We start from the raw sequence: 22,289 nt of genomic DNA, 5'->3' as shown, positions 1-22,289 counted from the left end.
GTTATACTTCAGACATAGCATGGGTTTGTTAAGGAGATATCTTGTTTGACCAATTGGATTGGATACTATGATACGGTCACAAAGGGGCTGGATGCAAAAAAACAATTTTGATATCATATACGTGGATTTCAGGAAAACTATTGATACTGTTGCACATAAAAGGCTGCTGTACATATTGGAGCAATGTGACATTAATTGCAAGTTGCTGCTATGGATAAAAGGATGGTTGAGTGGGAGAAGACAGAGAGCAGTAATCAATGGACACTGCTCTTAGTGGACTAATGTTATTAGTGGAGTCTCCCAAGATTCAGTATTGCCCATTGCTGTTTTCTATATTTGTCAATGATATTGATGAAGCATATGAGGCTTTAATGTCCAAGTTTTCAGATGATACAAAGGTTGGCTGGGTGGCTAATGACAGGAATGATGTTGTGCTACTGAAACAGGATCTAGAAAAGCTAGGCAGATGGGCTAAAAATGGCAATTGAATGTTTAACATTGACAAATGAAAAGTACTGCATATGGGTAGCAGTAACCCCAGAGTAGTGTACCAACTGTGTGGTACTACACTCAGCATACTGGAAAATGAAAAAGACATGGAGATAATTGTGCAGTCAGATATGAAGTTCTCTCAGCAATGCAGACCAGCTGCCAGGACAGTTCATGGAGTTTTGTCGATGATATACAGGAATTTTAGTAGCAGGGATAAGGCAGTGATTATCCCATTGTATACGGCAATGGTCAGGACACATCTTGAGTACTGCATACAGGTCTGGAGACCTCATTTTAGGAAGAATGTTGGACTGCTGGAAGGAGTACAGAGAAGGGAAAGATATTGGTGAGAGGTAACAAAGGGGTGCTCTTACCAAGAAAGGCTTCAATTCTGCAAATTGCAGAATCTGGAGACTAGACAGTGAGGTGATTTGATGTAGGTGTTTAAAAGGCTTTGAATGGATTGAGCCAGCTCAATTCTGAGGGATTCTTCCTCTTGCCCAGTCTACACACGAGGTGGCACAAATTCAAATCAAGGAAGGATGTTTGTAAAATAGATGTGCAGATGTTTGCCTTTAGCCTGCAGGTGATTTGTTCCAGTTGTCAAAGTTGATAGCTTAAATGAATTCAAGGAAGAACTAAACAAACTATTGTATAAGCTTTCATTTTTGCATCATTTGCCACTGCTAATGCTAATTTGGTTGTCAAGTGTCCCAGTCTACATTTCAAATAGAAACATGAGATAATAGTCTTTGTTCTTTGTAATGTACATTTCATTATACTTTTGTGATGCAGAGCTAATTAGTAAACTTTTTCAGATACCTCAATTGCAGAAAATGTATATGCAAGATATTTCATGTATTGTAATATCTGAAAAAGATTAGAACTTTATCTGAAAAAGATTAGAACTTAGATTGGAAAAAAAAATTAGAACACTTTAATTAGTGTTCCATTTGCATAGGGAACACAAAGTAGATGTGAACACACATCTTTGTAGGTAATATACGCTAAGTGTTTATTTACATCTTTTGTCATAGAACATAAGCTTGTTCTGAGTTGTGGTAATTGTGGAAGCATGTTATTCAGAAATATGTTTCTGATAGCAAAAAATTACAGTTTTAGAAGAATAAAAACAACATGCACTATTAATGAAATTTCACAGATAGGGAGAGCATATTTTGTGATGGCTCTGAAAAATGGGCTATTTTTGATTGCTACATACAATAATTAGATTTGGAATCAAACTTATTCCAGACTATATCCCATTGTAATTTGTAATAAAATCATCAAATGTAAAAAGAGCTTGCATCAGTGCCAACGTTGGAAGGTGAATCTACAGGATACAACATTGGACATTATCCTCTGAACAACCTGAATTCACCTGGTATTCATTTAAAAAAAAAAAAAAACTGTATGGCACTTGGTATTCATAACGTGCCTTTTATGTTAAGCTTAAAGACTGGATAGAAGGATATTAAAAGAACAGATTGACACTTGGTGGTAATAGGCTGTATCTGTCATGTTAAATTGGGTACTGAAAAAAGGCTCTGCATGCTTTCCTGTGATAGTGGGTGAATATTTGATGGAAATTTACTGTTATCTAGAGAGAAATGCTAAAAGGAAAAATTTAAACAATTTAAACTGATGTATATGCCATTAAAGTAAAAATGATTTTTAAGCATGTATGTACACATTGGCTGTCCTATTAAATGTGTAACTAGACTGGCAGAGCAGTGGCAACCTTTGACAAATCTCTTTAAAAAAGAGGTTAGAAATGGTGAGAAAAGTCATACTAAGACTTATCAGAGTTACCAAATTGAAGTGTAGATGACTCATATTTAAATCCAGTTCATGATCCAAAAGTTTTGAAAGAAGACAAATTGATGAACTTCAGGAAAAAGAACTCATTCTGGTGGAAGCAATCCTGAACAAGCTGATAACTCTGAGGTTGTTATCCTCACTAGTGCAGAAAGTCTTTATGTTCCTCTCTTCTGGCCTGAATAAAGCAATTTGCTTGTTTCTTTTAAAATGTTATGCTAATATTTTAAATGGGCCTTCAGGGACTTAATCTTGGAAGGTATTAGGCTTTTCATACCAACTAAGAAATACTTTTCAAGGTTTAAGCCTAAAGGGATATCAGATGAATTAATGTGGCTTGTGGCAGAGAAGAAAAATGCATGGGATGCATATAAATTATCAGGTGACACAGAAGTCTATGGCAGATATAAGCTATAGACTGTAATCAAGTCACAGAGGAGGTTAGGCAGGCAAAGGCAGATTACGAGAAATTTTTGGCAAAGGATGAAAAGAAAAACAGCAAATACTTTTTTCCTTTTATAAACTCTAAAAGGAAAGGGATGAATCAGATTGGTCAACTTGATATCAGTGGGTTGACTGTAGATGATCATTCTCAGATAGCTGCCAAACTAAATGAATATTTTGCATCTACATTCACACATGAGAAGTTATTCAAGGAGGGGAATGCCAGAAGTTTATCAAACTCTAACAGGGAGCTACATAATTTTGTAATAACTGAGAGCAAAGTGGAGGAGAAATTGTTTAAGTTAAACATAAGGAAGGCACCAGGAGTGGACGGGATCTATCCAGTTATATTAAAGGAGGTTGCAAAGGAAGTAAGCAAAAGCTTAGCCATAATTATGAGAGCATCCTTGGACTCAGGGTAGGTTCCCATTGACTGTGTCCCCAATCCACAAAGGGGATCAAAAGGGTGACATGGTTAATTACAGACCAGTGTAATTCTCCAGGGAAAATAATAAAATCACTGGTTAAGGAACTGATATGCAGGATCACCTAGACAAGAGTGCATTTATAGTTCAGACACAGCATGGGTTTGTTAAAGGGAAGTCTTGTCTGATAAATTTGATTGCATATTATGATGTAGTCACAAAGGAATTGGATGCAAAGAATAATTTTGATATCATATTCTTGGATTTTAGGAAAGCTTTTGATACTGTGGCACATGGAAGACTACTGTACAAATTGGAGCAATATAATAAATACACTGCTTTTCATGGACTTGTTATTTGTTTTTTAGGAGCATTAACAACTAAGACCATATTGCTCCGGGGATATGCAGTGGTGATTTCCTGACCTTTCCGCATCCTCTGTATTTGGTGGTCACGGGCCCAAACCCCGGTCTAATCAAGAAGTGTATGCTACGCACTGCTGCTCCTGCCCACCTGGCTACGGAGGCGCCTATTTCATGGACTAATGTTATTAGTGGAGTCCCCCAGGGTTCGGTGTTGGGCCCTTGTTGTTTTCCATATTTATCAGTGATATTGATGAAGGTATATCAGGGTTAATGTCTAAGTTTGCTGACAATATGAAGGTTGGCAGGGTTGTTAATGACAGTAATGATAGTACGCTACTGCAACAGGATCTGTAAAAGTTGAGTAGATGGGCTGAGAGGTGGCAACTGAAGTTTAACATTGACAAATGTAAAGTATTGCATATGGGTAGCAGTAACCCCAGAGTAACGTATCAAGTGGGTGGTACTACACTCAGGGTGGTGGAAAATAAAAAGGATCTCGAGGTAATTATGCAGTCAGATATGAAGTTTTCTGAGTAGTGCCAAAAGGCTGCAAGAGTAGCTCATGGTGTCTTGTCAAATATGTACAGGAATTTTGCTAGCAGGGATAATGGGGTGATTGGGCAATGGTCAGGCCACACCTTGAGTACTGTACAGGGCTGGAGGCCTCATTTTAGAAAAGAAGTAGAGCTGCTGGAGCGAGTACAGAGAAGTGCAACGAAATTGGTGATTGGAACAAAGGGTTGGTGTTACCAAGAAAGGCTTAAGTTCTGCAAACTGCAGCTTCTGGAGACTAGGCACCTGCGATGTGATCTAATTTAGATGTATAAGGCCTTGAATGGATTGAGCAAGCTCAATGCCTCCTCTTGCTCAGATTACTCACCTGAGGGGAAAGAAATTCAAATTAAGGAAAGACAATTGTAGATTTCATAGCATCTTTACAGTTTATGAAATCAAGGAATGTATATATATATATATATATATATATCCTTGTATTAATATATTTAATAAAGTATGCATAAATGGATGGGAAAGTTACACAAAGTGCCAGTAACTAGAAGGGTGAGGATAGTTGAAAAAGAAGTGTAGTAGATATGTGAAAGGTGAAAGAATGTTAATATCCTAAAAGTTATGATGAATTAAGAAAATTATGAGCTGAATTACTAAGCCAATGTGGTGGGAGAACTGAAAAGTAAAATTAATACAGCAAAATACCAATAAAACAAAAATAAAAGTAGAAAGTGGTACAGCTGTCATCATGTATTAATATTTGTTTCAGCTGACATCAGATCAAACACATTTGCCTTACCTATATTTGACCATTATCTAAATATGTTTCCCCATATCTGATGACAGCTGTACCACTTTTTACTTTTATTTTTGGTTTATTGGCAGTTTGCTGTACTAATTTTTACTTTACAGTTCTCCCACCTTCTATTGGCTTAGTAATTCAGCCCATGTTCTTCAAGAGGAGTGTTTCCATTTACAATGGGTTTCCTCAGCCTACAAGTTATTTCTTGTTAGGAATTTTTTCCCACCATAAAGTGCGGTTCAAGGTGTCTTGGTCGGTTAAGCCTCGGGCTGTCATGCACTCCCGTACTCCATCCATCCATGTCCTCCTAGGTCTTCCTCTTCTTCTTCCAGGAGGTATCCATTCCAGGATAGCCTTTGGATATCTGTTTTCTTGCATCTGTTTTACATGTCCATACCATGTTAGACGCTTTTCTTTGATGGTGTCAATAATAGTCTTTTTCACTTCCATTTTTTCCCTTGTGTCTTCATTCCGTTTTCTGTCTCTTCTAGAAGTTCCTGCTGAGTGTCTCCAAAAATCCATTTCTGTGGAGAGCAATTTGTTTTCCGCTCGCCTATTCAATGTCCAGGTTTCTGCTCCATACAATAGAAGACTTTGTACAATCGTTTGAAATATAAGTTTCTTTGTTTTATTTAGGATATTTTTGCCCCACAGAACAGAGTTTAACAAGCCGATAGCCTTTCTGCCATCTGTAATTCTCTTATTGATCTCTGCTTGGGATGATCCATCACTTTGTAAGATTGATCCCAAATATTTGAATTTATCGACTTGTTTGATTTTAAAACCTGCAATATTTAGAACATGTCCTGGCCCTGAAGACAACATTTCAGTCTTGCTAAAATTGATTTTTTTTTTTTTTTTTTCAACCTAAGAAAATTCAGCCCATAATTTTCTTAATTCATCATAAGCTTTAGGATATTAACATTGTTTTGCATATTTACTACAATTATTTTTCAACTATCCTCACCCCTCTTGTTACTGGCACTCTGTATAACTTTCACATCCATTTATGGATACTTTATTCAATATATTAATACAACTTATATATACTCTTGAATCCTGTAATGCTTCTTTGTGCTTTTAGGTGCCTCTGTCATACCTGACTTATTAACCTTTCATTTACTGAAACCATTTCATCAACTGAGTACCTTTTTATCCCATATAACTTTTTAAACATTACCTTTAATGGTTTACATTTAATATTCATTTATATATATATATATATATATATGAAAAATTACTTTTGTTAAAGATAATAACTAACTTAGCATTAGCATTAGTAGAGGCATATGATGCAAGAAAGCAAGCTTATGCAGCATCAGCCAAAAAAAAAAAAAAAAAAAACCTGCAATTTCACCCCTCCATTCCTTCGAAATACCTATCCAGCTGATATCAACTTCCACAACAAGAGATGGAAGTCTGTTCCACCAACCAACTACCTGCTGGCTAAAGGCAAATTTCTGCACATCTATCCTACATCTGTCTTTCCTCAATTTAAATTTATGCCCTCTCAGGTGATTATTCTGAGCAAGAGGCAGGATCCCATCAGCATTGAGCATGCTCAAACCATTCAAGGCTTTATACACCTCTATCAGATCACCTCGCCGGTGTCTAGTCTCCAGACACTGTAATTTGCAAAACTTAAGCCTTTCTTCGTAAGAGCAACCCTTTGTTCCATTCACTAATCTTGTCGCCCTTCTCTGTACTCATTCCAGCAGCTCTACATCCTTCTTGAAATGAGGCCTCCAGACCTGTATACAGTACTCAAGGTGTGGCCTGACCATTGCCTTATACAAGGGATTAATCACCTCCTTATCCCTTCTAGAAAAATTCCTGTATATCATTGATAAGACACCATGAGCTACTCTTGCAGCCCGTCTGCACTGCTCAGAGAACTTCATATCTGCCTGCACAGTCACCCCCAGTTCCTTTTCATTCTCTACCACTGTCAGTGTAGTACCACAGAGTTGATACGTTGCTCTGGAGTTGCTGTTTCCCATATGTAGTATTTTACATTTGTCAATGTTAAACTTCATTTGCCACCTCTCAGCCCATCTGCTCAACCTTTCCAGATCCTGTTGCAGCAGCATAGCGTCAGTAGTGTCCTTAACAACCCTGCCAACCTTTGTATCATCTGCAAACTTGGATATTAAGCTTGATATACCACCATCAATATTATTTATAAATACAGAAAACAATAATGTACCCAACACTGAACCCTGAGGGACTCCACTAATAACATTAGTCCACGATGAGCAGTGTCCATTGATTACCACTCTCTGTCTTCTCCCCCTCAACCACCCCTTTATCCAAAGCAGCAATTTGCCTCCAATGCCACACTGCTCCAATTTGTTCAGCAGTCTTCCATGTGCAACAGTATCAAAAGCCTTTATTCAAAGTTATCAAAGTTACCAGTATCAAAGTTATTCCCTGCATACAGCTCTTTTGTGACTTCATAATAGTATCCAATCAAATTGGTCAGGCAAGACTTTCCCTTATCAAAACCATGCTGTGTCCGAGCTATAACTGAAGTCTTGTCTAGATGATCCTGCAGTGCTTCATTAACCAGTGCCTCCATTAATTTTCCTGGAAAAGAAGTTAGATTCACAGGTCTGTAATTACTTGTGTCAGTCTTTGATCCTTCTTTGTGAATTGGGGTCACATTTACACATCTCCAGTCTATGGGTACCTCCCCTGAGTCCAAGGAAGCTCTCATAATTATGGCTAAGGGTTTGCTTACTTTCTTTGTTGCCTCCTTTAATATAACTGGATAGATCCCATCTGCCCCAGGTGCCTTTCTTATGTTTATCTTCAACAATTTCTCCTCCACTTTGCTCTCAGTTATTACAAAATCATCTGGCTCATTGCCAGAGTTTAATTCACCTCTGGCATTCCCCTCCCTGAATAACTCATGTGTGAATGTCGATGCAAAATATTTATTCATTTTGTTTGTTAGCTATCTGAGCAGAATCATCAACAGTTGAACCATCGATATCAAGTGGACCAATCTGATTCATCCCCTTCCTTCTAGAGTTTACATAAGTAAAGAACTCTTTGCTGTTTTTCTTTGCATCCTTTGCCAAAGATTTCTCATAATCTGCCTTTGCCTGCCTAACCTCCTTTGTGACTTGGTTACAGACCAGCTTATATCTATCATAGGCTTCTGTGTCACGTGTTAATTTATATGTAACCCATGCATTTTTCTTCTCTATCACATGTCTAATTAGTTCATCTGACATCCATTTAGGCCTAAATCTTGAACAATATTTCTTTGTTGGTATGAAAAGCCTTGTAGCTTCCAAGATTAATTCTTTGAATGCTTCCCATTTTGAATTTGCTGTTGGTAACATCATCAGTTGGTTCCACCCTATAGAATTTAAATACTCTCTCAGACCACCGTAGTCACCTTTATGAAAGTAAAAACCCTTCACTTTACTCTTGATGATAGTTACCTCTTTGAGTAAACCCCACTTCAGCACACTGTGATCACTGCCACCTAGTGGTTCCTTTATCTGCAGATTCTTAATTCATGAAGAATCACTACTGATAATCAAATCAAGAATATTACTCCCTCTAGTTGCCTCCTGAACATGCTGATGTAGAAAACAATCATCCAATAATGATTCCCAGGTATTTGTAAGTCTCTCCCTCTGTCATAGGTTCGATCACTTTACCAGTCTGTATTTCGTAGTTTCGGCTGACTAATTTCCCCTGATGCGATCTATGGATCTTGAATTTGTCTAGACCAAACATCATTGCCGAATTATTCAGTGATCCGGACTAGTTGCTGGAGTTGCTTCTTGGTTGCCACGTAGAGCTTTATGTCATTGATGTACATCAGGTGGGAGAGGGTGTATGGTTTTCCTTCCTCCTTTGAGGTTATATCCATACTTGCTGCTGTTGAGCATGGTTAATAGCAGGTTAAGTGCTAGATAGAACCACAGTGGGCTCAGGGCATCTCCTTGAAATATTCCTCTCCTGATGGAGATCGGTCTGGTTGTGATGTTCTTGACCTTAATGCTGGTACTCCATTTTGCCATCATTGCTTCTAGGAAGTTTGTCACTGTCGGATTGGCTTTGTAGATCTTCAGCACCTCTATTAGCCAGCTATGAGGCACAGAGTCGAAGACCTTGAAGTAATCGATGTAGCCCATGTACATGTTGCACCTTTTCTTGTAGGCTTGCTCTATTACTGTAGCATCTATGATTAATTGCTCCTTGCATCCTTTCTGCTATTTGGCCATTATGTTCTGGCTCTCCAAGTGGTCTGACATCTTCTTGGTTATGCAGCTTTTGAGGATCTTGTACATCATTGAGACAGGTGATTGGCCTGTATTTCTACGGGTTTCTTGTATATTGGTTTAGGCTTCAGATATGCGATTCCCTGAGTGAGAAACTTCAGGATTGTCTCTGGGTGCCTTATTATTCAGGTGCTGCCCTGCTAGGTGTTTGTGTGTGCAAGTGAGCTTCTTGTACCTGTAGTTGTAGACGTTCTGTTCCTGGGTTTCACCAGTTTTGTGGGTTCCTAATTGACTGTTTTACTTCTCCCTTCCAAATCTCTCTCTCTCTCTCTCTCTCTCTCTCTCTCTCTCTCTCTCTCTCTCTCTCTCTCCCCCCCCCCATCTCTTGTAGATCCTTGGTTTTCTTCCATTCTAGTTCTATCCAGGAAGCTTGGCTGTTATGTGGTCATCTAGCTTGGCTTCACTGCTCCATTTGTTGTCCCAGAACTCCTTGATCGTCTTCTGCTTGGGTGGTACATTTCCATCTTTTCCGAGACTTCTGTAGGCTCTTTGGTCCTCATCGAAGATTTGCTTGTTTATTTTTCTCTGGGAGCTCTATTTGTATTGGCTTAGTCTCTTGCTGAGTGTGAGGAGGTTCTGCTTCAGTGTATCCAAGTATTCCCCTATTCTCTGATTTTTGGTCTCGTGCTTGCTGTGGATGCTCTCTCTCTTGAGGATACGCTTCACTTTTCCAATCAATTTCTTACTCCTTTAATCTCTTGGTACTGGGCCAATTGGCCTATCTTGACTCTTAATTCTTCTATCTTCTGCTGATGTTTTTTCCATGCTGGCGGTTCCTTCTTTTTTTTTTTTTCGGCTCTTCTGCTGTTGTTCTATTGTTTCTCTTTCATTAATCCTAGTTGCTGCTATGGCAGCACAGTATACGACTGGTGGATGGCCTCCAGTTGCACCATTGTTATTGAGGTAATGTGGTATTATTTGCTGATTGAGGTGGTCTTTGATTCTCCACAGGATTCTATTGGGCCTCTGCTTCGGTATCACATAGCTTTTGCGGATCTTGTACATCATTGAGACAGGTGATTGGCCTGTATTTCTACGGGTTTCTTGTATATTGGTTTAGGCTTCAGATATGCGATTCCCTGAGTGAGAAACTTCAGGATTGTCTCTGGGTGCCTTATTATTCAGGTGCTGCCCTGCTAGGTGTTTGTGTGTGCAAGTGAGCTTCTTGTACCTGTAGTTGTAGACGTTCTGTTCCTGGGTTTCACCAGTTTTGTGGGTTCCTAATTGACTGTTTTACTTCTCCCTTCCAAATCTCTCTCTCTCTCCCCCCCATCTCTTGTAGATCCTTGGTTTTCTTCCATTCTAGTTCTATCCAGGAAGCTTGGCTGTTATGTGGTTATCTAGCTTGGCTTCACTGCTCCATTTGTTGTCCCAGAACTCCTTGATCGTCTTCTGCTTGGGTGGTACATTTCCATCTTTTCCGAGACTTCGCTCTTTGGTCCTCATCGAAGATTTGCTTGTTTATTTTCCTCTGGGAGCTCTATTTGTATTGGCTTAGTCTCTTGCTGAGTGTGAGGAGGTTCTGCTTCAGTGTATCCAAGTATTCCCCTATTCTCTGATTTTTGGTCTCGTGCTTGCTGTGGATGCTCTCTCTCTTGAGGATACTCTTCACTTTTCCAATCAATTTCTTACTCCTTTAATCTCTTGGTACTGGGCCGATTGGCCTATCTTGACTCTTAATTCATCTATCTTCTGCTGATGTTTTTTCCATGCTGGCGGTTCCTTCTTTTTTTTTCGGCTCTTCTGCTGTTGTTCTATTGTTTCTCTTCCATTAATCCTAGTTGCTGCTATGGCAGCACAGTATACGACTGGTGGATGGCCTCCAGTTGCACCATTGTTATTGAGGTAATGTGGTATTATTTGCTGATTGAGGTGGTCTTTGATTCTCCACAGGATTCTATTGGGCCTCTGCTTCGGTATCACATAGGTCTTTGTGGGTTCCATTTCTTTGAATTCTGTGAGGGCCTTCTTCCACTCATCTTCTCTTTTGGATATCACGAACTCATCTCTTTCCACTTCAGCTGCTCTGGATTTTTTTCCTTCTTGCTCCTCCTCCTCTGGTTACGTGTTGCCCATATATGTTGTTCTTTGTAGTTGATCGCTCACATCCTGCTTGATTTTTTCCAAGATTACAGGAGCTATCAGGTTCTTCATAATGATGGTCCTTCGCTGGTCGGCTGGCTGCTCATTTGGTGATATGAATATTTGGTAATTGTTCCAACCAATTGGTATGTAGTCTCCACCTGTAGTCTCTAGCTTGGTTATTTCATAGTATGCTCGCATGATGTACATAATCATTTCAATGCTCCTCTTGATGTGTTGCCGTTTTCTACCTTCCTGGGTGGTCAGTAGTGCAGTTGCGCAGGAAGCACTTCCAGTTAGTGAGGCTGGATGGTCTTGCCCTTCTATTGTGGTAGCCTTATGGGGGACAGTGCAACTTTCTCCACTGTCTTCCTCTGGAGACTGTTTCCGACTTTTTGAACCAACTCCTCTGCCTAAGTACAGAATGCGAGTGACTTTATCCTGCACCACACTCGATGCAGTATAATTATTATTTCTTTTTGACATCATCCATCTATGGAGGTGTACCTGTTTAGCACTTCGGCTTATGTCCAGTGGTAGTGCTAGTCCCTGTGAGCAACACCAAATAGCACCACAATCTGCCTTAGCCATCACTCCGACCTCGGGGAAGGTAGGTCTGCTGGAGCAACTTATTTATTTTTCATTTATTATTATTATTATTATTATTATTATTTTATATATTTTTAAATTTATTACTATAGTTATTATACCGGTCTCCCAGTGTGATGGAGCTGCCTTTGCTTCTGCCAAAACAGACTCAAACCCGGGTCCATCAAGCTGGTAGTCCAGTGTCATAACCACTGGGCCATCGCACCTCCTTTTTTTTATTCTTCTTATAATAATAATAATAATAATATTAGAATATTATATCTAATAATAATAATTATTAGATATGATAATAATTGTTGTTTTTCCTATTTGGAATCTGGAATATTTTGCACTGTAACTATCGATTTTCAGCCCATCACAGTTTTGACCAATTTGTTTCCACCCTATTGGCATTTTCAGCTATCACTATTTTTGAACTTTCAGTGTTTTGGCCAGCATTTTGACCCTGTTGGAATTTTGAACTACAGGCATTTAAACCATATGGTTTGATTTGTTGGTATTCTCATCCTCTCAATGTGCTACTCTTTTGTAATTTTAACTCTGTCGGTGTTTTTAACTGCCATTTTCACTTGTAACTGTTTTGAATCAGTATTTTTACACTTGGCAATTCTATTGTTGGTAATTTGAACTAAACCTGTAGCTGGTTCCCCTTCCACTGGTAAATGTTTACTTTTATGAGCTTTCAGTATGAAATTAGCATTTTATTGATTTTTTTTTTTTATTGCTTCTCTAAAAAATTAATGTTTTGCTGTATAATGTATTTTTTTTATCTCCATCTTGGGGAACATAATCACACCTGTGATACATACAAAATGGTGGTAACAAGGCATGGTATATGAAGGTTGCACTGGGAATAGAAAGAATGTATTTCTAGAATATAAGTGAATGTTTTTTTGTATATTTTTCTCTTTCCATTTCTAGGCTCATAGTCATATCTTAGTGGGGGAGAAAAGTAAACTAGAAAATTTCACTAATAATTTCTATTCTTTTCTTTGTAAAATGGCAAATGCTGTTGTTTTTGATCTGAAGAAAGACTAGTTTCTTTTTATTATAACCAGCATTATTTATTTCAGGATGCAAAATATGCTATAATTATTGAAGAAGATTTGGATGTTTCGCTAGATTTTTTCAGGTACTTTACTTGTGTATGTTTACCACCATTATGCAATATCCATATATGCCATCCTCCAACATATATTGAGAAAAAAAGACTGGTTTGAGAAATCTAATTCTCAAAAGTTTCCCAATTCATTTCACAGATATGTTGGTCTTGGTTCATTCATTATCATCTAGTCTTTTATCTTATACTTATATTTCTAACAGGATTTCAAGTATCAGTTTCCTTGACAACAGTTATCTTATTTGTCCAAATTATTCACTCTGATTCTTTCCACTTTAAAGATGGTACTTGTCCAGTGTAATATTCCTTGTCAGCTATTTTATAACCTAGAATCTCCTCTTTTTTGTATCCTTTGGTTAAAAATACCTTTACTATATTCTGTCAAATCCATTGTCAATCCCCAAATTTGAAAATGACTTTTCAAAGTCATTGAAAATGACTTTTCAATGTCTTTCAAAAAGTCTTCTGCAGTAGCTTAATCAGCACAATATATTGTCTGGCACTCATTTGGAGAGACCGGAGTTTCCAATCGAACTTAGGTGTAGGTGACCTGAGTCCATCCTCTTCACTTGAGGCTGTACTTTGCTTATCTTGGGTGAGGAAATTAGGATTTTCAAGGAAACTAGGTTATTCAAGGATTTTCAGCTTGCCCACCATCCAGATTGACTGATGAACATGCAATTCTACAGACAAAATAGAATTCAAGATTTCAGCCAGTCCATGGACACTTGAATTTTGGTGCAATTCAGTACAATGTAAAGAACTATTCATAGAAGCAAAAAACTCCAGCACTGTTAAAATAATATATATATATATATATATATATATATATATATATTTATTTTTTATTTATTTTTTTTTTTTCCTTCAAAAATCTACCCAACATCCAGGTTGGTAAAGAATTTGGTAAACTTGGTCATCTTGGTAAAGAACTTGGTAAACTTTTTATTCTATTCAAAAAGAGAGCAGCCAGATTATTTTTATTTAATAATTACTTTGTTACAAATTCATTCTATTGCACCATAAGAATGAATTTGTTACAAATTCATTCATATGAATTACTATTTGTAATTCCACCTGTTCCAAATCTCTCTGAACACATCGCTCATTTAGGGAGGTCACAGTTGACCTCGGATCCTACAGTTGATGCAGTAGTTATTTGATAAAGGGATGTGATTTTTCCCTGCAAAATATTCCTGGTTTAATGAATAATTTTTCCCTGCCCTCAGATCCTGATGTGGTCATATTTAGAGGCTTTATAATAACTACAGCAAGATTTCAGCCAGTCCATGGACACTTGAATTTTGATGCAATTCAGTACAATGTAAAGAACTATTCATAGAAGTTGGGCTTCTTGATCTAGCTTTTGGTTGCTTCTTGAGAATCTTAGATATTCAGTTGGATTAAAATGAGGGTTTTGGGGCTTAGAGGGGAACAGGTATCCTGTGTGTTATCAGACACTCAGCCTAAAACACTGATGGATCCAATATCTCTCTATTACAGAAGATTTAGGAGAAGTCCGGTTGGCCTGCCTCCCTAAAATCCACTCATGTACACCTTCTCGATGGTAAGCCCTGTTACATCACTTAGGTGGCAACGAACGTGTAGAGTGGTTCTCTTCAAGATGCCTGGTCAGCGTGAAGAGAAAAAGACTAAACCCTCCAGCATATGACAGAACAACAATACAAATGGCCCTCAGTCCCCAGCAGCTTTCACTCTCCCTCTTACGGCAGCGAGAGGATCAGAGTGGAAGCAGAGGGTGCTAAGAATCTCTGGGTACGACCAGTCTGCCATGCACGGAAACTGAACTTGGCCTGTTATAACGTATGATCACTCATCGGTGAAGACAGGATATTAGAGCTGGAAAAGGAGTTAGAAAATGTGAATTGGAATATCATCGGTTTGGCTGAAACAAGAAGAAGAAATGAATCACTTATAAGTTTATCAAGTGGAAATCTGCTGTACACCAATGGAAACAGTGAAAGGAGTGAAGGTGGAGTTGGGTTTCTGGTCCATAAACATTTTAAAAACAACATTTTGGAATTCAAAAGTACATCACCAAGGGTGTCAAGACTAATACTCAAGATTTCTAAGAGGTACAAGCTAAAGATTATAATGATTTATGCACCAACATCGAGCCATGATGATGAAGAGGTTGAAAAAATGTACACCGAAATTGAGAGTCTTCTAGATAAGCAGAAAACCCACTACACTATTATTATGGGGGACTTCAATGCTAAGGTTCGAAAAAGGCAAAACAGCGCAGAAAGAGCAACTATAGGAAATTTTGGAATTGGTGAAAGAAATAAAAGAGGTGAAAGACTTGTGGAATTTGCAGAATCTCAAGGACTGTCAGTAATGAACACTTTTTTGAAGAAAAGGGTGAACAGAAAGTGGACATGGAAGAGTCCAAATGGATTAACAACTAATGAAATCGACTTCATCCTCACTAACACAAGATATATTGTGAATGATGTTACCGTCCTGAATAAGGTAAATGTTGGAAGTGATCACAGAATGTTAAGATCTACACTTGATATAGATGTAGGAAAGGAAAAAACTGACTCGAGTAAATAATACAAAGGTCTTTGAGATAACAGAGGAGGAGAAAAAGCAGTATGTACTGGAACTTAAGAACAAGTTTGAGCTTCTGCAGAGTGCTCAGGACCAAGATAACGACGAGGAATATTACAACTTTCTGAAAGTGATAAAGCTAAAGAAACCTATAGGGAAAAAGAAATCCAAAGAAGAAAAAATTAGTCAAGAAACACTTGTCATGATGAACCGAAGACGACAAATGAAGAGCAAGAAAAACACTGACAGGGAGAAAATTGAGTATACTGAGTTATGCAAAGCCATTAGAAAGAGTCTCAGAGAGGACATAAGAAGATTTAACACAAGAAAAGTAGAACAAGCATTAAGGGAAAACAAAGGATTTAAATCAGCAGCCATGAGCAGTAATACAGAAAGACAAATGATACTGAAACTGAAGAATAGCGATGGTGTACTTATAAAAAGCAGAGAAGGCATAATTCAAATAGCAGAAGACTACTATAGAGAATTATACAAGGAGCGAGGGAATGATAGCAGCAGTAGGGAAAATGGATTGCAAAGTAGCAACACATACGACATACCCGATATTCTTCCTGATGAGGTAGAACATGCATTGAAGAAAATGAAGAATCGGAAAGCCCCGGGGGAAGATGAAGTTACTGTAGAGTTGTTAAAATTGGGAAGAAGAGACATAACACAAAAACTGGCAAGGCTGTTCACAAAGTGCATTAGAAAAGGTGTGACACCTAAGCAGTGGAATAATGCAATCATAGTTTTGCTGCATAAGAAAGGAGATAAATCAGAAATGGGAAATTATAGACCAATTAGCTTGTTATCCCACATCTACAAGTTGTTCACAAGGGTCATTACTAACAGATTAGAAAGAATACTTGATGAGAATCAACCAAAAGAGCAAGCTGGCTTTAGGACAGGATTCTCAACTATGGATCACCTTCACGTAATATCACAGCTAATGGAGAAAGCAAATGAATATAAAACACCATTATGCCTGGCATTTGTGGATTATGAAAAGGCATTTGACTCCATACAGCATAAGGCAGTGTTTCGGGCACTGGAAAGACAAGGCATAGATACCCCATATATTATGATTTTGAAGAAAATATATGAGAGTGTTACCTCCTTTATTAGACTAGACAAAGACAGTAGGAAATTTAAAATCGAGAAAGGAGTTCGACAAGGAGACACAATATCTCCGAAGCTGTTTACTGCTGCCCTTGAGGAAGCTTTCAGAAGATTAGACTGGTCGCAGAAAGGAGTCAATGTGAACGGAGAGTACCTAAACCATTTACGATTTGCAGATGACATTGTGGTCATAAGCCACGATCCCAAAGAATTAGATGAAAATCTTAATCAGTTATGCACAGTTATTAAGGATTTTGGACTAAAGATGAATATGGCTAAAACAAAAGTAATGATGAACAAGTATGCCACGGAAAGGGAAATAATGATTGAAGGAGCAGTAATTGAAAAGATGGAGTCATATACTTATCTGGGACAAGTTATTAGCTGTAATAATGATAAATGGCTGGAAGTCAAGAGAAGAATAAATTTTGGATGGATAGCATTCAGGAAATATAGTCACATACTGAAGAGCAATATCCCAGTTTGTCTGAAACGTAAAATAATGAATCAATGTATACTCCCCACCATGACTTATGGAAGTGAAACTTGGGCACTCACCAAAAGAATGGAAGAGAAGCTGAGAACTACACAGCGAAGAATGGAACGAATTATATTGGGAATCAGACTGTTAGATAAGAAGAGAAACACATGGATTAGGCAGCAAACTCAAGTAAAGGACATTCTTATCAAAACTAAAGAACTAAAATGGTCTTGGGCAGGACACATAGCTCGAAGACATGATGACAGATGGACTAAGAAAATAACAGAATGGTACCCAAGAGGAGCTAGAAGAAAACCTGGAAGACAAAGGCAGAGATGGATAGATGAAATTCATGAGTTTTTGGGTAGTAAATGGATGGGCAGTGCTCAAAACAGAAGGAACTGGAAAATTGCGGGAGAGGCCTTCATCCTGCAGTGGATTGAAAATGGCTGATGATGAGGGTTTTGGACTAGCCCTAGGCAGATTTTTAAAACTCTTATCCCTAAGACCAGTGTATTATTGATGAACTGTGTGGCAAGTATTTCACTTCTCTCTCTGAATTTCCCACAAATAGACAGGGCTGAATTATCCATTGTTAAAATGTAAGCAATTTATAGTTCTGGAAAACAACTAATGAGACTAACTCCAAATTATTATTTTAAAAATGGCACTGAAGTTTCTTTCTCTTATTATATACATGAATATTTTCTCTGAAAGTGGATGTACGGGCCAATTTGCATGTTGTACAGTCTGATAACCCCCGAAATAACTCTCAGGGGAAAACTTTATTCCCTCTGCCTGAGGTTCGCTGACTACAGCATACTTGAAAAGGACTTCAAAAATTCTTCTAGTTACAGACTGGAACTAAACTCAGACAGTGAGTGGCAGATAGCGTACTATGCTGGCTAATTTGCTGTGGAAGACAACTAATGGGCCTAGGCCAAACTCTGTGCCTCAAGCCCTAATCAGGGATATGTACAGTGGCTAAGAATGGGAATAAATTGTCAAATTTTCTTGTGAAAATCAAGGAAAAACTATACTTAAAAGTTTACCTGGGATCTATAAATTGAGGGAGGCATTACAAAATAGAATATGTGCAAAGGGTAATCTGCCAAAATTTGGAAAGAATACTCCCACCTTCATCCAGTAAAATTTCTGTGTATGTCCCTGGTTGGAACTATTATACTGCCACAGCTTCAATGTAGGCACATTGCATCTGTAGTTTGCCATTTGCCGCAATCAGGTGCATCCATCTGGTCAGCGGATTATATAATATTTTTTATGACAAGTATTGGCTGGAGTTATTGATATCCTGAGCTTGTCAATAGATTCATGGCCATAATCTCTCTTCTTACATGGGTCCTTTTGGCAGTGATTGGTGCAACAGTTATCTGCATTCTCTGCCTGTTACTATTTAGAGCTTGACAAGATTTCTTTGTGGTTTCCTTGTCCAGTACATTTTCATCTGCTGACTTTCAGAATTAATAGGTTCCTACCATTCTTTGAGAAATCAGTAATATTACCTTCCACTCACATACAGTAGTTTCAGCAGTTGACTTGGGACCTGCAGGTTTGCTTTGCTATCTAACAAATGGATATACCCACAATATGGCATCTTGCTATAACACGTCATTTTTTGGGGAGGGGGAATTTGATTCTTATTATTTTTGCTCCTGAGTCTGTTTTCCCTCTTACATATTCCTAAAAACCAGTGCCAAACATCAGCTTGCTATGTGACTTTTGGATAATGCATCCCAATACATGTTGGAAGATAGTGTATTGTTCATATTTTATTGTTTATATAAATTTCAAAGTATCATTTTATGCACTCTAGTGTAAAAATTCGTTTTATCTCTCTTGGCCATTAATATATAAACATAAATATTGAAATGAAAATATGACATTAAAAAATTGTTTTGCAAATATTTTTAAATATTAAGAATCTATATAAAAGCAGTTGTCTTTTGTGTCCACTTTCAATGGAAATGTTCCATCACTGAAATAGATTAGAGAAAAATAAAGCCAGAAGCCAGTCAACTGAAATACATTTCTCCAACCATTGAATTAGTAATGAGGTGGATTGTTGCTTTATCTTTTGATCAAACCTTGTGGTTCTATCAAAAATTCAGTGAGTATTGCAAAAAATAAATTTTATTCAATGATAAATGTTTACATTGTTAATATTCTTCAATATAATCTCCTTCAACCACATGCTTGTTCCATGGTGCCTGTCACTGATAAAAATATTTTTGGAAGTCTTCTTTTCTGAATGCTTTTAGGCAATCCATGTTTGGTTAGATTTCTTGAATCAACTCAATAATTTTCCTTTCAGGTCCTGTTTTCATTTTGGGAATAGCCAAAAGTTGCATGGTACTAAATTGTATGAATAAGCTGGGTGCAGAATGGCAGGAATGTTTTTGTCAGTCAAATTTGTGAAATATCATCATTTTCAGTATACGTGACAAATGAGAAAACATGTTCACCCAAAGCAGCAGACTGGTGTATAACAAAAAAAAAAAATTAACTTGGTGTGTGTGCACGATTAGGAAATGTCATTGTAAGTAACATTCACAAATATCCTTTCTTCTTTTGTTAAAAACTACTTAGCCATACAGACTTATCCAATACCTGGGAAAATACTATGGAATGGCTTGAGCAAACTCAGTGCTGTTGGGATTCTTCCTCTTGTTCAGACTGTGAATATGAGAGGGAAAATTCAAATTGTAGAAGGATGGTTGCAGAAGAGATGTCCAGAAGTTTGCTTTCAACCAATGGACAGTTGCTTGCTAGAACAAACTACCATACATTGTTGTGGAAGTGGATAGTTTGAATAAATTCAAGGAATAAATAGATAAACTATTATTGGAGGGGATGGATGAGTAGGTGAAATTGGATTTTTTTTTTCTGATGCTATATAAGCTTGCTTTCTTGCATCATTTACCACTATTAATACTAATACTACTACAATCGATCCCACTCCATAAACCATGTCCCCCCCAATGGTCTTGGCTAGTGGCATGTGAATGCTTCCCTCCTAACAAATCTCCAAACTGCTCTACAGACCTCCCTCCTGTGCTACCTTTCAGACTTAATTCCCTCTCCTACTGTACATACCCATGTCCTCCACAAGCTGCCTTCCATGACCACAGAAATTACTATAAAAGACCTCACTGCATGTGGCTTGAACATTTGCTGCTTTCCCTCCAGAACAGAGCCAAGCATTGGTCTGCAACCTCTGCACTCACTCAAAGAAGTTGGTTAACTGCTTAGGCAAGGCTAATTCAGTTACCGAAGGATCTCAAATGTACTCTAGATTAGCAGGAGCAGTACCTCTGCTAACAGCTCTGACACACTTTCTGCTAACCCTGATGACATCCTCCTTTTGGGTGTAGAAATAACTTTTTTTCTCTCCAAAGAACATTAGCTTTTCGCTCTTCAAATAACTGCTTACCTTGCCTTACTACCTGCTACCAAATTTATATTATCTACTCCCACCTGAAAAGATGATTATATGAAAAGATAGGAATAAGACATATAAATACAGATTCTTCCCTTCCCTGACTACTGTGCTAACACACACACACACACACACACACACACACACACACACACCACTTAAAATAAATGTCTGCATGGTATGTAATAAGGGATGAGTGAGAGGGAGAGTGCAAGTAATAGACATAAATCTGTAAATGAATTGTTCTCTTCGCTGCTTCCTACTCCAGCTGTGCTTGCACAACTTGGCATTCTTAACACCTGTTAAGAACAGCTAAACAAAATAGCCATTGCTTTTCATGTCACAGCATTTCATATGCACATTGTTCCCTTTCCTTCTTCTGGTAAGGGGTCAGAAGTCTGGGAATCCATATGGATGATGTTCTCCACAGAACCTACACTAATTTGGAGCGGTGCAGTTAGTTTTCTGATGCTAGTATGGCCATCTTCCAGGATTAGTGCCTCAATTTTTGCAGCACGCCCAGCAACTGCTGTAACAGAAAACTGTTACAGTAGTTGCTGGGCATGATATTTTTCATGCGCTAAAATCCTTTCACATTTGAATTGTTTATACCAGTTTGCAAACACGCTAACCTGGGCAATCTTCTCCATAAACACTGACCATTTCTTTGTGGAGTGTTTTGGATGTTTTCCCCTTGCAGAAAGGGGATCAAAATCACTGATCTGTATTCCACTACATTATCTATTTTGACACTTCACTTCATTCGGCTCTGCAAAGAAAAAAATTAATTGTCAGATCGAAACAAAAATTTGTGTGGTTGCTATAGAGATTTCAAGGTATCAAAAAAAAAAAAAAAAAAAAAAACCTTTCTATTTCAGCTACTTCTGGGTGAATACAAATCTTTTTTTGAACCGCCCCCACATATTTTACAGTTATCTTTGCAGTTGAACAGTCATTTGAACCATGAGTGATCAGTGGCAAGGAATCAGGTGACTATAAATTTAAATAATATAGCAGTCTTAGAGAAGAATCTTTTGGGAAAACTCCTGAAGTTGAGCAAAGGTACAAAAGATTATGAAGTCTGCTTAAGGATACAATACAGAACTATTCCAATAGGAATGATATTCTTAATGGATCACAGTATGGATTTGCAAAAGGAACATCTTGAAGGATCAGTCTAGTTAATTTTGATGACAGTCAAAAACATTTGGATGTATAAAACAACTTGAACATTATTTAGCTTGACTTCAGTAAAGCTTTTAATATGGTTACCCTTGTAACTGTATTAAATAATAATATTTTATTGTGGTTCAAAAAAAGATTCATATAATAATAATCTTTCAAGGGAAAGATAATAATCTTTCCCTTGAAAGATTATTATTATATGAAGCAAATAGAGATTACTAGAAATGGTGTTTATTGGATCAGGGGCTGGCTGAAAAGATAGGAAACAGAAAGTAGTCATAAATGACATACAGAATACCAGACTATCTTAACCGCACAGCCAACACCCTTGATCTGTTTCTTACAAACAACCCTTCCAAGTATACGATTGAGGCGAGTGGTCTTCTAGGCACCTCTGATCACAACTTAGTGAATGACACTTCTGCAACAGAGACTTTCTCTTGTGACCATTCTCAATCTCTTGTTGTTTGGCATTACAAGAATGCAAAATGCGATGATCTGCAAG

General features: G+C 37.8%; 1 protein-coding gene across 1 annotated transcript in view; it reads left to right on the top strand.

Moving 5' to 3' along the window:
* Positions 1-22,289, top strand: part of LOC150087117 (protein O-linked-mannose beta-1,2-N-acetylglucosaminyltransferase 1-like) — a 275,054-nt gene that overhangs the window by 141,864 nt on the left and 110,901 nt on the right. The window contains exon 11 of the mRNA XM_090372379.1: positions 12,919-12,977. Within this exon, the coding sequence (XP_090228505.1) occupies positions 12,919-12,977 (59 nt within the window). The remainder of the gene's footprint in view (positions 1-12,918; positions 12,978-22,289) is intronic.

Source organism: Mastigoproctus giganteus, chromosome 4, assembly GCF_048544385.1.
Source record: "Mastigoproctus giganteus isolate SK-2022 chromosome 4, ASM4854438v1, whole genome shotgun sequence".
Lineage (NCBI taxonomy): Eukaryota > Metazoa > Arthropoda > Arachnida > Uropygi > Thelyphonidae > Mastigoproctus > Mastigoproctus giganteus.
The sequence above is the reverse complement of the archived record's forward strand: the minus strand, read 5'-3'. Positions and strand labels throughout refer to the sequence as shown.